The 14814-nt window shown below is 46.8% G+C and overlaps 1 protein-coding gene across 3 annotated transcripts in view; it reads right to left on the minus strand.

The window, feature by feature from the left end:
* FGF13 (fibroblast growth factor 13) overlaps window positions 1-14814 on the minus strand; it is a 277313-nt gene that overhangs the window by 247660 nt on the left and 14839 nt on the right. Inside the window, exon 1 of one of the 3 annotated variants that reach the window (XM_074834746.1) lies at window positions 6770-7237. The exons of 1 other annotated variant lie outside the window; for it this stretch is intronic. In XM_074834746.1, the coding sequence (XP_074690847.1) occupies window positions 6770-6818 (49 nt within the window). In that variant the 5' untranslated portion in view covers window positions 6819-7237. Of the gene's footprint in view, window positions 1-6769; window positions 7238-14814 lie in introns of those variants that run through there. One more of the 3 variants, XM_074834740.1, reaches the window with a different exon arrangement.

The raw sequence follows: 14814 nt of genomic DNA on the forward strand, positions 1-14814 counted from the left end.
ACTTGGGCCACAGAACAGAGTAACCTCTATAAATACACCTTCATTTGAGCTACAATCACAACCACAGCATCAAAGGTAATGGACCACCACTAGTTCAGATTTAGTCGATCTTGAACGGTGTACGTGTGATGTAACCCAGACCAATGGCAATTCAATGGCTATTTCAGGAATATCTATCTCTTCTTCCCACTTCACCTCAGTCCCTCTGCTCCCTCCCACCTCAGAGTGATGCTCTAATTATTCAAACAACGTAAGCAGCGTTCAATCCATGCCAGCCCTTTCTTCCTTTAGCACTGACCTTGCCTTATACATCACTCACACAAAACTAATTAAGTGGAGAACAGTCTCACTTTACACTCTTCATGAAAAGAACTGAATTGTTACCTGCCTGAGGGTTCAATTCAAATTATTTTCGCCTTCATTTCTCTCAGCAAAACAATACAAATATTGAGCAAGAAACCAGACCAGACAATTCAAGGAAACCCTTTACCCATGTTACCACACAAAAAAATAAAAGGATTATTGTAAATAACATACTTCTTTAGTTGTTTCATTTTGGTTCTTAACATATGTCTTTTCATGTAAGCTTGGTCAAGACATGTTTTGGGAAAAGTGGGGAATTTTGTTAGGCCAAGAGACATAGTTGAGGAAAGAAAAACAATGTTTGGGGCACACAGACCCTAGAGCCAGGCTCAACTAAGAGGGACCCAAGTGGCTAAGAAAGCTTCAGTCCCACAAAATAGATCTGAAACGACTGAATCTGTAAAAGCAGTAATCAACAGAGCAATTACTCTCCAACATACATTAACTGACAAACACAAAGATCCCAGTCTTAAAATACTTAGCTGTAGGTTGTCTAGGATGTGAAGCTTGTCCTCACAGATTTACAATCGCTTTGTTTATACACAGGATTGACCACACATCTAGATTCACTGAGGATCTTATAAAAGCGTGGATTCATTGCTTGCAAGGAAGAGACGGAAGAACAGGATTTGATATGTCTTTGCTCCTGAGGAAGTGGTTCATGTAACTCTAGAGCCATCTCTTCCTAAACACACTATAGCAATAACATGCAATGAGGAACAGAGGAAGAAAATTAACATTCGTTTGACCCAAGACTACATTGCAGCACAAAATTCCCAAAGCATAGGGGTAAGACCAGTGCCTTGAAGGAAAGCACAGTAAAAGGCACAAATACATTTAATGACAAGTCTCCAGCATATTGTGGGTGGCCACAGACCAGAGATGCCAGAAGCCTGAGCCGTACAGATTCTTATGAAGCTGCTGTGGATGCTGGTACTCACCCCTTTGGAGCTCCCTGAAATGCTCTGTGGGGCTACTCATCCCCCAGGCCTCACCTGCCTGGGATTTTTCCTCTGAAGATTAGATTTAGCATCTGCCAAGAAGCAACGATTATTAAGTTTTCCTCTAGAACCAAAAGAGATTACTATCTTTTGCTACCTTCCATACAACACAACACAAGTTCTTTGCCATGGAGAACAGCCATACGAGAACCAACAGTATCACAAACCCCAGAGTTTGGAGCTTGTCCCTGAAAATACTGCCTTACTGTGGATTTCTTCATCTAACACTGAAAACCGTTACGGAGCATCAGCACAAATGTGCTGGCATCTTGATCTCAAAGGCCACTTCCATTTTTTAATTGCTGGTGTTTACTGACAGACATCAGGGACCACCGTCTTGGGATTTAGAGAGAAGGATGTTTCTTTTATAAAGAGTTACTGTAGTTTGTGGAACCAAAATCAGTCACAGATAATGAGTCATAACAGGAGGTAGTTACTGTAAATATTCCAAGCATGGGCACATTAACAACCACCCACTAATCAGAGGCAATGCCACAGGCAGACACAGAGAACTCCCACTGGTGTCAATGGGAATTTTGAATGGATCAGGACCTCAGCCAAGAGCTGAGTATCTATTGTAACCTGCAGCATTAATATCCAGGATGGGGTGGGTCACGCCTCAGATTTTGGCTGTCGCTTTCCAGCAGGCGACGCAGGCATCTATTCAAAGTAGATCCGCAATCTCAAATTTCAGGCAGGAGGCACAGAGATTTCTAGTGTGCAATGAACAAAATAAAAACATTGAGTTTAACTACTCATTCTTTAGTGTCAATAAACGTTTATGATACAAAAACAAATTCTGATACGTAAGTCAACAGCACCAATTGACCACAATAGGACCCAACCTACTGCTGGCAAACATCTGCCTGAACAGCGACTCGAGCTCATGTGTCAAACTGCGGCTGCTGGTGAAGTTTGGTGGGGCTTTTTGTCTGGGATGCAATAGAATTGGCACCCAAACTTCTGATAAACAAAGAAATGCCCTGCCTCCCACCTGAGCTGGCCAAGCAGCAGATAAGGGTGCTAGCACCGCGATCCCTTCCCCCTTCTCACACGGGTCTGCACTTGCTGCTAATTTTGATTCAGTGGACTCAGACCAAGACATGGTCAGCTTACATGTTGCCTCTGCGCCGCTCTTCTTCAGTCCCTGAAGAAAGTTACTTTCTCATGATTCAGTACTATAGAAATATAACTGTTGAGATCAGCTGCTTTATTTTTGTCAGCTTTTCTACAGACCTTTCAATCATAAGTTGAATTATACTATATTCCCATAAAGCCAGGAAAAGCAGTAATAGATACCTCAAAATTCTGACTTCTATTTTTCCTGCCAAGTACTTTAAGTGCTTTGTTTTCTGCTGTCACTAAATCAGAATAGTGCCTATACTTCCAAAGTCTTCACCCTTACTGTCACTATTTCAATATGCTCTTCTCAGATTAGATGCTACCAGCTTCAAAAATACTCCTCCTATTTTGCTTTCTGGAGAAGAAAATATACTCTGCATTTTCTCCCTGCTTACAGCTGAGGTTATCTGACTTCTGGGCAAAGCTATCAAAGTTTCTTGCAGTGAGAGCACAGTGACAGGAAGAGATCCCCCCCGCATCTGCCTTGATGGGGAAGGCAACAGTACATAATACAGTTGGTAAAAAGAAAAACAAATGCAGATGAATTCATTCCTCAGATTTAGTTTCAGATTCTCTACTCCATCTCTTGACTTTCATTGGATGAGCCACGCAAATTGAAAGCAGCCTCTGGAAAGAGTCTGGCTGTAATGCCAGACAGCACAAGCTCTTTAAGGCCCAGATCCAAAGTACAAGGATTTCAGCAGGTCTCAGCTCACTTTCCTAATATCCTGTATTGTCCTACTGCCCCATGCCTCTCCCCCAGATAAAAGGTTAACAAGTATTTCATTTAAAATAGGTTGTGTTGATACAGCCCCAAGGCTCGCTGGGGACACTGGATATACTGTTCTCAAAGCACAAAGCAAAAGCCTTTTGAGGGATAACTGGGGAGAGTTGCCTGTCCTGTCACACGTGTGGCGCTCTGTGCACTGGCTACGCGGCAGGAAAAGAGCCCAACTGGTGGGAACTGCACTGCTGCTGGGGGAATGTACCTGGGAGTATTTCTTGAGGACATATCGAACTTCCATTGAAGATGAGCTGTTACCAACCATCAGACTACCAGTACAGGATGCTGAGCTGTTGTTACTGCCCAGATCATTGTACTCCTGCTAACCCCAGAGAGCGCAAAGTGAGATGAGACACGGGAACGTGCCCCACACTTGAAACCACCAACACAGCTGGGACAAGGCTGCTCTCTGAAACAGGCCACTTGCTACCGCAAACAGCCCCACTCCGGAGCAGCAGCACTGCCAATCTACCTTTGAGAGACAGCTTGGAGGCTACCTCGGCTTACAATATCCTGCAGCTCTCTAACACTCACAGAGTTTTAAAAAAAAAAAAAAAAAAAAAAAAAAATTCAATGCCATAATCTTATACATACACATTCACAGTTAACGCAGCATTTTGCAGAAAGTAAAGGTGCACATCCCTGACTTCATTATGTTAATCCATAAGCTTTATTTAGATCGGGATCATTAATTCTCAAACATCCACAGCCAGTTTTAAAAGCAGCCAAATTTTGAGCAAAACAGTCATCACTAGGTTTTCTAGGCAGGATTTCTAAAGTGGGGCCAACAAACTCTGAAGCAAGAAGTTACTTTCCTCTTCGGCTCAAGAAAAGATGTGAAAAAAACCTATTTCTTTACAAATAGATTTTGGTACTTCTGTTAACACCTGCGCAACTTCACCGACACCACCACCCACAACAGAGGGTAATCTAACTGAAAATACCCATTGCAAGACAGTAACTACTTGTACTGGATTGCGCCGATTCCTTCCAAAACCCATGGCCTTTCAAGGTTCTGTATAAACCAGGCTTTTCTACAGAGACCCACCCCAAAAGCTGGTTGTAGAAAGTGCTGTTCAACAACTTAAAGCAGCTCCTTACATTAGGGCTGAATATAATTCCCAAATTCTATAGCGAGCGACAGCAAAGTCTCATCTCATGCATGACCCTGTAATGCGTAAGAAAGTTTCAGGAGTGAGAACGGCTGACGCTATTCTCACTAACAAAGTACTCTACAGTTATTATTCAGATATAGCCCTGAGACACCTACATTTACAGCAGGTATTAAAATTACATTGTATATCTTACAGAACACGATGAACATATCACCACAATAAGCTACTCTCATATGAAACCTGATTACATTGCTCTTTGAAAGAGCAGTTAACTAACTCAAAAGCATACAGGCTTCTGGCAGGACTTGAAGTATACCCAGTGCCACAGTATAGCTGCAGAAATATGCAGGAAATGGTAATCCATCCTTTCCAGACAAATTACTATTTCATTGCATTAAAAAAAAAAAGCCCAAACCAACCAAAAACCAAACCAGCCTGGTTTTACTATGGTTAAAATCCAAATTAAACATTCCCACTAAGAGCAGTAATACTCGCAATCACCAAAAGAAAATTCAGGTGGTTCAGAGCAAAAAACATTTTCTAGTCTACCACACAAGAGGCTAAAGAGCCTACAGCCTATACATTAGGTGGTAACTATTACCTGAACCCTTTTTTAAAGCATATTTTACAGGCTATAACTATCACTTACTTTTCTACAGCAGTACCAGACCACCTCATACATGTACCAGCTCCTCCTGCTGTATCTAAAACTGCCTCTTCACTTTGTGATGAAAGTTTTTATACGAGCTCAAAGAGCATACCAGTGTCTCCTGGAAGCAAAGTACCAGCATCAACTCTTTTTCTTGGGATTGTCAGAATATACACCTTCTGGTACACTGTCACCACAGGAATCAAAGCCTTCCCTAAGTCATTATCGACGTATTAACAGCAGACACAAATGCCTTTGCCCCAGTGTTTTTGTCCCAAAACCTATACACAAGCAATTTCAAATGTGAAGTCAGTATGTCATTAAAATGTGTAATCATAGAACAAAATGGAATATGTAAGTTTGATTTCAAAAACAACCTTTCAAGCAAGTACAGCACAAGTATGGCAAATTCTCTTTGTGTAGGATTATAACACGCTTCTAAATCATGCAAAATAATTCCTCAGAAAGGCAGGAATCTTTTGTTCTGCATTGCTTAATAAATTATTTAAAGAGCATTTTAGTGAATAGGGCCACCATAAAAATAGTCAACATAAAAGAAAATAACGTAAAGAAAAAAATGTTTATTTAGAAAATGTAAGGTTTTGCAATGCATCTGAATGGTGAAATTTATTGTGGTGTTGTGAAAAATAAAAAAAAAATCTGATGAAAACACTATGGTTTTGAACATAAGACATAACATAGAACTAGAAAGACCGAGCTAGGGGAAAAAGGAACATCAAACAAACAAAAGAGATCTCAAAAAATCTCAAACTTTCAAAATCAAGAAACCAGAAAGTTTTTTAAAAAGAATAGAAAGGATGAATTGTTTTGATTTGGTCTCTCAGGCTGCTAGAAAAGTAAATGACAGGAAAGTGCCCATTATGTTCTATAAAACTAGTAAATAAGGAGCAGTTCCTTCCTCTTCCAGGGAGGCCAAGAGCATGCCCTTCACCCAGGCATCCCACCAGCACCGACCTTCCGCACGGCTGTGCGTTTGAAATACACAGCTTTATCTACAAATACACTGAAAAACTACTGCCTGGAGGGATGCCCAGCGCACACTCCAGCTCCTCCTCGAGTGGGCTCCCCCTCGAGTGGGCTCTCCCGGCCCCGAGGGCAGGGAACGCCGCACAGAAGCTGCGCACCCCGACAGAGGAGGGGGTCACAACCACCTGTGCTTGCACCCCGCAGCGGGGCAGTCCCCCCCCTCCCGAGAGGAGCACCCTGCATGCCCCCCCCCCGCCCTTCCCGGAGCGGGCACCCCGTCCCTGCACGCCCCCAGCTGCCCCGCCGGCGAGCCGGGTTGGGGTAGCCCCCCACTCAGATGCGGGGGGGGGTGGGGTGGGGGGGTGTCCACATGCAACCCCCCCTCCACACACCCCTCGGCTCCGCGTCTCCATGGCGATGGCTCCCCGCTCCGCCACGCCTCGGCCGGGGCCGCCTGCAGCGCCGAGCACCCGGCGGGGGAGCCGGTTCCCCCCATGGCGGAGGGGGGGGCACTTACTTTCGCCGCTGCCGCATTGAGCCGGGTCCCCCCGTGCCCCCCCCACCCCCACCCCGTGCCGGGGTGCCGGTGCAGCGCTTCGCACGCCGGGCACCCATTCCCCACCCGTGCCCGGGGTCCCCCGAGCTACGGACTTCCAGCGGAGCGGTGCCCCCCCCCCCCGCCCCCCTCAGCCCGGTAAGGTCGGGCCGGGGAACATGCTGTTTATCGGAGCGGCTGCGCCTGCCTTACCCTTGGAAGCATCTTTCTCTTCTTTGGGCTTGATCACCTTCCCGCTCATAGACCCCAGCTTGGGTGGGAAAATCCCCAGGAGCGTCGCGGATTCCGGCTGGACCCAAAGAAACCTCGGCCGGGGGGCAGCGTGCGTGCGTGTGGGGGATCCTCTCCGCCGAAAAGGCAGGAATAACACCAACAGAAGGGGAGGGGAAAAAAAAAAAAAAAAAAAAAATCCGGAGCCGGCGAGCTGCCCGCTGCTCCCCGGCGCGGTGCCTCGGAGCCCGGCGGCGCCGCCGCGGTGCCTGCGGGAGCGGAGCGGGGCGGTGAGCGGGGGGCTCCGGCAGCCGCAGCACCGAGCCCCTGCGCCGCTCGCCGTACCGGAGACAAAAGCGATTTTCCTCTGTGTCTGCCTGGCCCCGGCCGCCTCCTTCCCCCCGCCTCCCCGGCTCTGCCTCCCCTCCCCAGGGCCAGGGAAGCGCAGCCGGTCCTGGAAGTCCCACCGCCCGGGGGGGAGGGGGTACTGTGAGTTGGGGGGGGCAGGGGGGGGAGCTCTGGTTGTTTGCTTGGGTGTGTTGGGTTTTGGTTTTTTTCTTTTCGCATCCTCCCCTAGTAATAATGGGATGGAGCAGCAGAGCTGCAGCCGCGGATGGGAGGAGGAGGACGCGAGTCCCCGGCACTGCAGAAGAGGCGGCAGGTTTACGCTCGCCGGCAGCACGGAGGGCTGGAGCTAGAGCTGCCCCCTCCAGCCCCGCGGGCCCCCGCACCCCCTTCCCCATCACCCAGCCCAGGTCCCCATGAAGCAGTACCGAGGGGGGCAACGCGCGTCCCTACTCCCCTCCAGCCGCGGGACGGTGCCCCAGCGCCGGGCTGGGGGTGGCACAGACCCGGCCTGCCCTGCCCTTGGGGAGCCGCTCTCACCCCCCCAGCCCACAAAGGGAGGCTCCGGCCGCGGGGCTGTGGCCCCCGGCATCGCCCGGTCCCGAACCCGGCAGCCTGTTGCTGCCGTCGCGGGAGTGCGAAGAGCGGGGGGACACTGGGGGGGCCTGGAGGGAAAGGGGGGGGCATTGGGCTCCCTTTAACTGGGGGACACGCAGAACCTGCGCTGTCCCGCTCCCAGCCCTGCTGCTCTGCCCCGGGGTGCGGGCCGGAGCTCTCCCCCCCCAATCCGCCCTTGGGGATGAGGAAGGGACCCCCAAAGAGCAGCCGAAGCTCCCCTCACCTGTGCGACAAAACCTCTCCCCCCCTCCCCACCCTCCTCGGCGGGGGCAAAACTTCCTACGACCGGGGCCGCCGTCGGGGGAGGGAGCGCGGGGCGCGGCCACCCATCCTCTGCCCGCCGCGGGCCGCGCAGGACGGGAGGGAGGGGGAAACCCGATGCAGCCGGCGCCCCTTGGAGCGTGGCCCTGCTCGGTAGCGCCGAAAATAAAGTGCTGGGAAGGGCGATTCGCGAAGTGCTTGGGGGAGCCCCTCGGGTGCGGCAGTCGGACTCCCCCAACACCCCCCTGAAGTGGCCTGTTTGGACGGGGGGGACACGATGGACCTCTCCAAGCCCAGCAGGGAACAAGGCTGGGCTGGGCACCCCCCGGAGGAAAACAAGATGCTCAGAGCACGACCCTCCCCGTGGCCTCTGGGCACTCTCCGCTTATCCTCCCCCCACGGAGGGGGTGAGGCAACGCGCCCGCAAGTGCAGCCCCCGCTCCGGGGGTCTCCGGGAGAGGCAGCAGCCGCCGGGGCTGCGCAGCCGCTATTTTTAGCGGAGCCGAATTCCTCCCCCTTCGCCCTCCCATAGCTCCGGCCCAGCGCCGGGGACAGCTGAAGGCAGATCAGCTTACGGCGACCGGCCCCCTCCTGACCCGGGCGAGACATCACCCCGGTAAGCCAGGTAATGAGCCACAGCCCGAGGTAAAGTCCTATTCCCACCTCACACAGGTGACTAGAGATCAGGTGTGATTAGGAAAATCAGGGCTGTTTAAGCTCAGAATGAAGAGTCAAGATCGAAACTGCCGCTTGGAAGACCAATAAGCTTGCGCTTATTAGATGGTTTTCCCGTAAGAAATGCAGAAGGTACAAAACTGAACCCCAGGTCCTCGAGCAGAGCTCGTCCAGGCCTCCATGTCTGCACCATGAACCGCCTCTGCTCTGTTTCTGGAACCAAGGAATTGTCCTGCCAGGGTCAGCTTTGCTTCACAGAGATTCAGGCTGCCCAGGGAAGTGGTTGAGTCACCATCCCTGGAGGTATTTAAAAGACACATAGGTGTGGCGCTTAGGGACAGAGTTTAGTAGTGGACTTGGCAGTGTTAGGTTTATGGTTGGATTTGATGATCTTAAAGGACTTTTCCAACATAAATGGTTCTATTATTCCCTGATTCGGTAAGCCCTCTGATGGTAGTGGACTTAGGGTGCTCTCAATATAAGGCTGTTTTACTTGAGCCTTTTCTGTGATTTTCTTTTTTTAACACTTCAAAGACCTGCCAGGAGGATCAAAAAATTGGGCTTTCTCTTGGGTGTTTCTCTCCACTTGAACTTGGACCTCTGAAACCGGAGAGTCAGAAGTGGAGGAGCGGGGAAGGAGGAATTCTGCGATTCAGCTGAGCCAGTGTTGTCAGAAGTAGCCAGTGAGCCCTGGCAAGGAGATTTCAGCTGTCTGATGAAACTTAGACCCTGATTTTCAAAGGCACTTGCAGTGCTTTGATGAGAGTTACCGACAATTCACACTTCTGGTCTGAGGTCTTTCCAGCACCAGAGGCCACTGATAAACACTGTGCTTAGTGCCGACAGTGAACTTGCCTTTCATTAGCCATTCTCACCTTTGCCAGGAGATCTGTTAAATTTTACAGGAGTCGTTATTACATTGACCAAATGAAGCCTATAAACTAAGCCTTGGAAGGAGGCAGCAGCTCAGCATGTTGCGGAGGAACAATACCTACTGGTGGGCAGAGAGTGCTCACCCTGCTGCTTTGAAACGAGTTAGTTTTTCCCCTTACTAGCTTGCAAGGCTTAGAAGTGTCAGTTAAAATTAATAAAATATGGTGTTATGCATGCAAAATATAGGGAGATTTGCATGAGGGCTTATTGCTCTCTGGGTACAGTTTTCACAGCCTTTACTTTTAAAGCTACCTTGATGACTCAAGTATTCTAGTGGAGAGGGTATTTGGGGCTGGGACACTGCCTCATGCCTTCAGATTCCCTCATCAGTTCCTTGCTTTGATGCGAGCGGCTCTGGGTTTGGGGTAAATCACGTAAGGTCTGGCTTTGCAACAAAATTTCGTTAACTAACACAAATATTTAAACATGAATCTGAGCCTTAGTATCTCTGTACATCACTTTCCCAACTATAGCAGGGGTAAATGTCACCTCATTGCTTTACAGCTATAATACTGGAAGCTGAGAAGCCCTCCGGATGCTGTGGTGACAGAACTGATACACAACAAGCTACATGCTGCAGCCAGGCTTATGCAGAAACTTATCTCTATGTGGCCCTGACACGGAGCTTGTACCTCTCACTGACAGCGTCCTCCGAGTTTCTGAATTAGAAACAATTTCTGCACCTCCAGATAAATCAGATACCCAGAGGAAGATGACTTAATAATGTTTAATACAAAGAAATCTGATGTATCCTGTGCAAATGCTATTTAGGTGTTCCCTATCCACCTAAGTGGCTTGGGAGGGTTTAAATTCAAGACTCCCTTTGGTGGGGGGGAGCACTATTTAAAGTCAAATATAGTAAATTGCTCTAAGTACGCACCTTTTGTGCTCCTCCCAAGATTGTGATGGAGTTATCTGTACTGAGTGGCAACAAGCCAGCAAGGCAGCATGAACAGTTGAAGCATCATCTATACCCTTTTATGGTTCCTGAGCTCTCCTGCCCAGAGGGACAAACGCACTTGCCCCAAGCACGGCAAGGTCTGACAAGCTCTGAGTGTGAAGTGAAACACAAGGCTTTTGCAGCAGAGAGACACACACAGCAGATCATATTTGGGGTCTCTGAATACTTGCAGCTCAGGGTCGCTCTCTGGAAACAGGCACAGCAGAGCTGACATGCTGCACGGAGCTGTGCCTCTGCTGAGGGTATTTATTCCCCCAGAAACATCTCCCAGAAGGTTCTGTCTTGGCACAGGCTTGGATTAAGTCGGGTATCATTTACAGTCTGAAATTGTAAACTCTAAGTGCCTTTATACAACACAAATATTGCCGCTTAATGTCCAATAGCTGTACGGTTTGTCCATAAAGCCCATACTCAAGTCATGAACGTGCTTTTCCTATCCTCATAAAATATCTAGAGACATATATCTCCTGAGGAATTCTGGAACTTGGCATAGATACAGTAGTAGCATTGCTCCTCAGTGTACTTTTTCCTTGGTTCTTTGGCTTATTCTCAAGTTGAAATTTTCTCTTTTCTGCAGGCAGTTGTTTGTAAAAGGTCCAGATTCTGCTCTTTTATGTAGCGGGAATTTTACATTATGCCTTTAAAGCAGTCCAGCAAGTTTAAATTAGCTTTGTCATGATGGTTCCTGGTATGTTCCCAGTTATATCTGAAGTAAAACTCTCCCTGCATTCAGGTGGAGCAGGACTAGACCTTAAATTTAAGATTCTAGACATGAAAAAGTCTCACGAAGTACTTATTCTTCATTTCAAATTATATTTTTATATTCATACTGACACCAAGAAGTATCTATGGCATTATGATAAAGTAAGTAAATGATTCAGTGGCCATGTGTAAAGTTTTGTTGCCACTGCTCTTTAATGATGCCTATAAAATCAGTCCAAATAAATCCACCGCACATCTCCTTATTGCCAGGCCCTCCACTGTGTTAATTGGAATGCTAGGACGAATTTCTTTACTGCCAGTTGTGTGTTTTAACAAAAAACACAAAGATTTACAGACAAGATTAATACTAAATAGAGGGCTAAAGCACAGCCTATTCTCTAGCAGGCACATCCTCGTTCTAATGGATGTTTAATTTGGTCCCCATCTTATTTTTACCATTCCTATTCCTGCGCAGTCTTAAGCGCTACACGGAGGATCTTTTTTTGGCAGACAGCTTGCTGTGCAGACTCTTCCTCTTTTTGATCACCAAAACCCAACTGCTATATGCAAATAGAGTTCCAGCTAATGGATAGTATGGAGATGGCGGTTTAATTTCTCTAAATAATTCAGTCTGATAAACAGAGAGGCCCTAAGCAAACACTAGTGGTAAGGGATAATAATCATACTCACATAGCGAATCTCTCACCTATTTACTACGAATCATTTAAATTAAAATTAATGGACATCAAGCATTCTGTGCTGTGACCCTGGCACTTTGGATTGCTTCTCTGGGCTGGGGAATGTGCTCAGCGCCTGGGAAATGGAGCATCTCCCATTGCTATGCAATGATCCTTCTGGCTGATCAAGCTTCGCAGACTGCAAAGCAAATCCTGAACAAGGCTGCTGGATCGAGCACCACACAGATGTGAGGCCTTTAGCACTGGAGATCAAAGTCTTCCAGATTATTGACAGTCTAAAATAGACCAGTCTCAAAGGACTTTTCTCTCTGCATTTCAGTACCTTTGCTAAACTAGATTGATGACAGTTTACAAAGGCGTGCATTTCTGTAACAGAGTATGGTATTAGTTTTGGTGTCTAAGTTTAAAAAAAAAAAGAAATTCTTCTTACAGCTCTAGAAAAGCCTACAAAGTAGTGGTTTAATGTACAAAGACTATATCTCACATGCAATCTTAGAGCTTCACTCTCAGCTAACAAATCATTTAAAGGCTCACAGCCGGTCCTTCATTTTAAGTCCTGGATTTACTGAAACAAAGACATCCTGAAATATACCAGGAAGTTCTGAAATAAGTGAATTCTCTTAAAATGTGTTTGGGGGATGCTAGTGGTTACACAAATACCACATGTCAAATGCAATACATTTATGGGAATCACTGAGAGTATTCAACACAATCTATGATTTATCACTTGAAATCAACATTTAGCAGAAATGTTTACAAATATTTTTATTAAGCCTGGAAAGAATGAGTAAACCTACAAAAGAAGTTTTCTGTCTCAAAATCCTACCCAGATTACCTCTGGTAGATGATTGCTTGGCAGCCTGCCTTTTTTTTTTTGAGGTTGTCCCTCTCCTCAAGTTTGGTGAAATGCAACTCTTCAAGAAATCTCATCACCTCTGCACCAGCAGCATCTATCTGACACCAGAGCCTCTATACATCCAATAACCATTTATCACCAGCACACTAAAACCAAGTAACATTGGAAACATGAAGGACACAGGTTTGCAGGTGTATGAGGTGGCATGATGCAATGGGAGAAGGCAGTAAAGGGCTCCTGAGTGCTTTCTAGCACTTTTATGTAAAGCCAGCACTGGCAGCAGAGGCTGAAGCACTACGTGGCTTAAGGCGTGTCACAGAACCACTACCTGCACACTAGCCTGGAGAAGCAGATGGACAAACTCAGCTTTGTGACCCTGAGCTGATTCCTTATTTCTAATTTGTGCTTTCACAGGTAAATTAAAAGGTGCGAGGTTTTGTATGAAGTCTCTTCATATTACTGCTGCCAGACAGAAGCCAGTGAGAACAGCCATAAGCTGAAGACACCAGCTGAGCAGTTAGAACTGCAGCTGTACTCTTCACCTTCACCTCATCCAGCCCTTCTTAAATCTGCACAAATGCATACACATGCACAAAGCGGGTGAAGTTAGGACCTTTCAAAAATGGCAGGCAGTTCGTTTCCTCTCCAGGGGACGCACTGGGGAACATACTCAATTTAAAGAAAGTTGTTACTCGATAGCTTTTGTTAGACTCCTGCAGACCAAACTTTTGCAGGTGGAGTGGAAAAAAAGGGGGAAGTATTCGGTATCCTAAGTGAAACCAGGTGCTTTCATGTCAGAACAGGTTTTTCCCAAGTCTCCCTCTCCAAGGCTGGTGAAAGGTCTGTTATAGAGAGCATAAAGGTGTAAGACCTGGGACTGGTTCTTCTGCTATTCATAGCACAAGTCAAAGGGTGAAGGTGGTCCCACTCCTCTCATGAACATAACAACAAGAAGCACAAATCAAACTATGGCTATTGCTCACTACTTTTTACTGTGTAAAGTAGGAGGAAAATGCACTTCTTCACAGAGCCCATCATCCTGCGCATTACAGCTTTCCCCTTACAACTCTTTCTGCTACTTGGTCAAGTCTTAAAACTTGAAAGGTTTTGAAGTCGAGCTGGAACAGGAGCTTTGATGTTCAACTCTGTCAAGCTGCAAACTGGCAGCGGCGGCTGATCTCACTCTGGCCTTTGTCGAGTTGAGAGAAAACAGTATTTGAGAAAGAGGCTCAGGAGGCAAAAAGTGTATGATGCCAAATCTCTGCCTGAAATCCAGAGGTAAACTCAGATGAACATGAAGTCCCAGTGCAATGGGAAACCTGACATTAGAAACTTTGGGCTACCTCAATAATAGGCAGGCAAGGGCTGTGCTGAGCACTATGTGATTGATCTGAGCCCTCCCTGGAGTTACACCAGAGTTTCAGACACAGAAAGCTAATAGAGCAACAGCAGGAAAAAGAACATACAGCAATATTTGAAAGGAAACTTGCCAAGTAGAGCTCTAACATTATTGCAGGCTTGCATATGCGATGATATCATAGGATAACATTTTTTCATGCCTGATTTTTTCCTTAAGTGTCATAAAAATTAATCAGTGTTTGATTTTTACAAGCCTGAGAGATGGAGAGAGGAATATATTGATCAGTTTTTCAGACCTATTTTTGGGCTCAAATAAATATAAGAAACCAGTTATGCTTTAAGTTCAGAGTAGATCCTTAAAGGAAAAATGGAAAGACATTAAATTAGTTCAAGAAACTCATCTTAAAAAAAAGTTCTTAGTGTTGCAAGAAGCCTACAGTGCGTAAGGCAAGATATTTCCTGTTAATTTGAACATACTCCTATACACCAAGCAGCACTAGAATTGTATAGTCACAAAATAAGTTGCTTTCTTCTGTCATGAACCTATTACACCTCTACTATCTGTTCCTTTCCTGCCTGAAATTGTCTTCCCCTTTAAACCTCTATGCAGTTCATCCCA

The sequence above is a fragment of the Strix aluco genome, chromosome 10, assembly GCF_031877795.1.
Source record: "Strix aluco isolate bStrAlu1 chromosome 10, bStrAlu1.hap1, whole genome shotgun sequence".
NCBI classification, from domain to species: domain Eukaryota; kingdom Metazoa; phylum Chordata; class Aves; order Strigiformes; family Strigidae; genus Strix; species Strix aluco.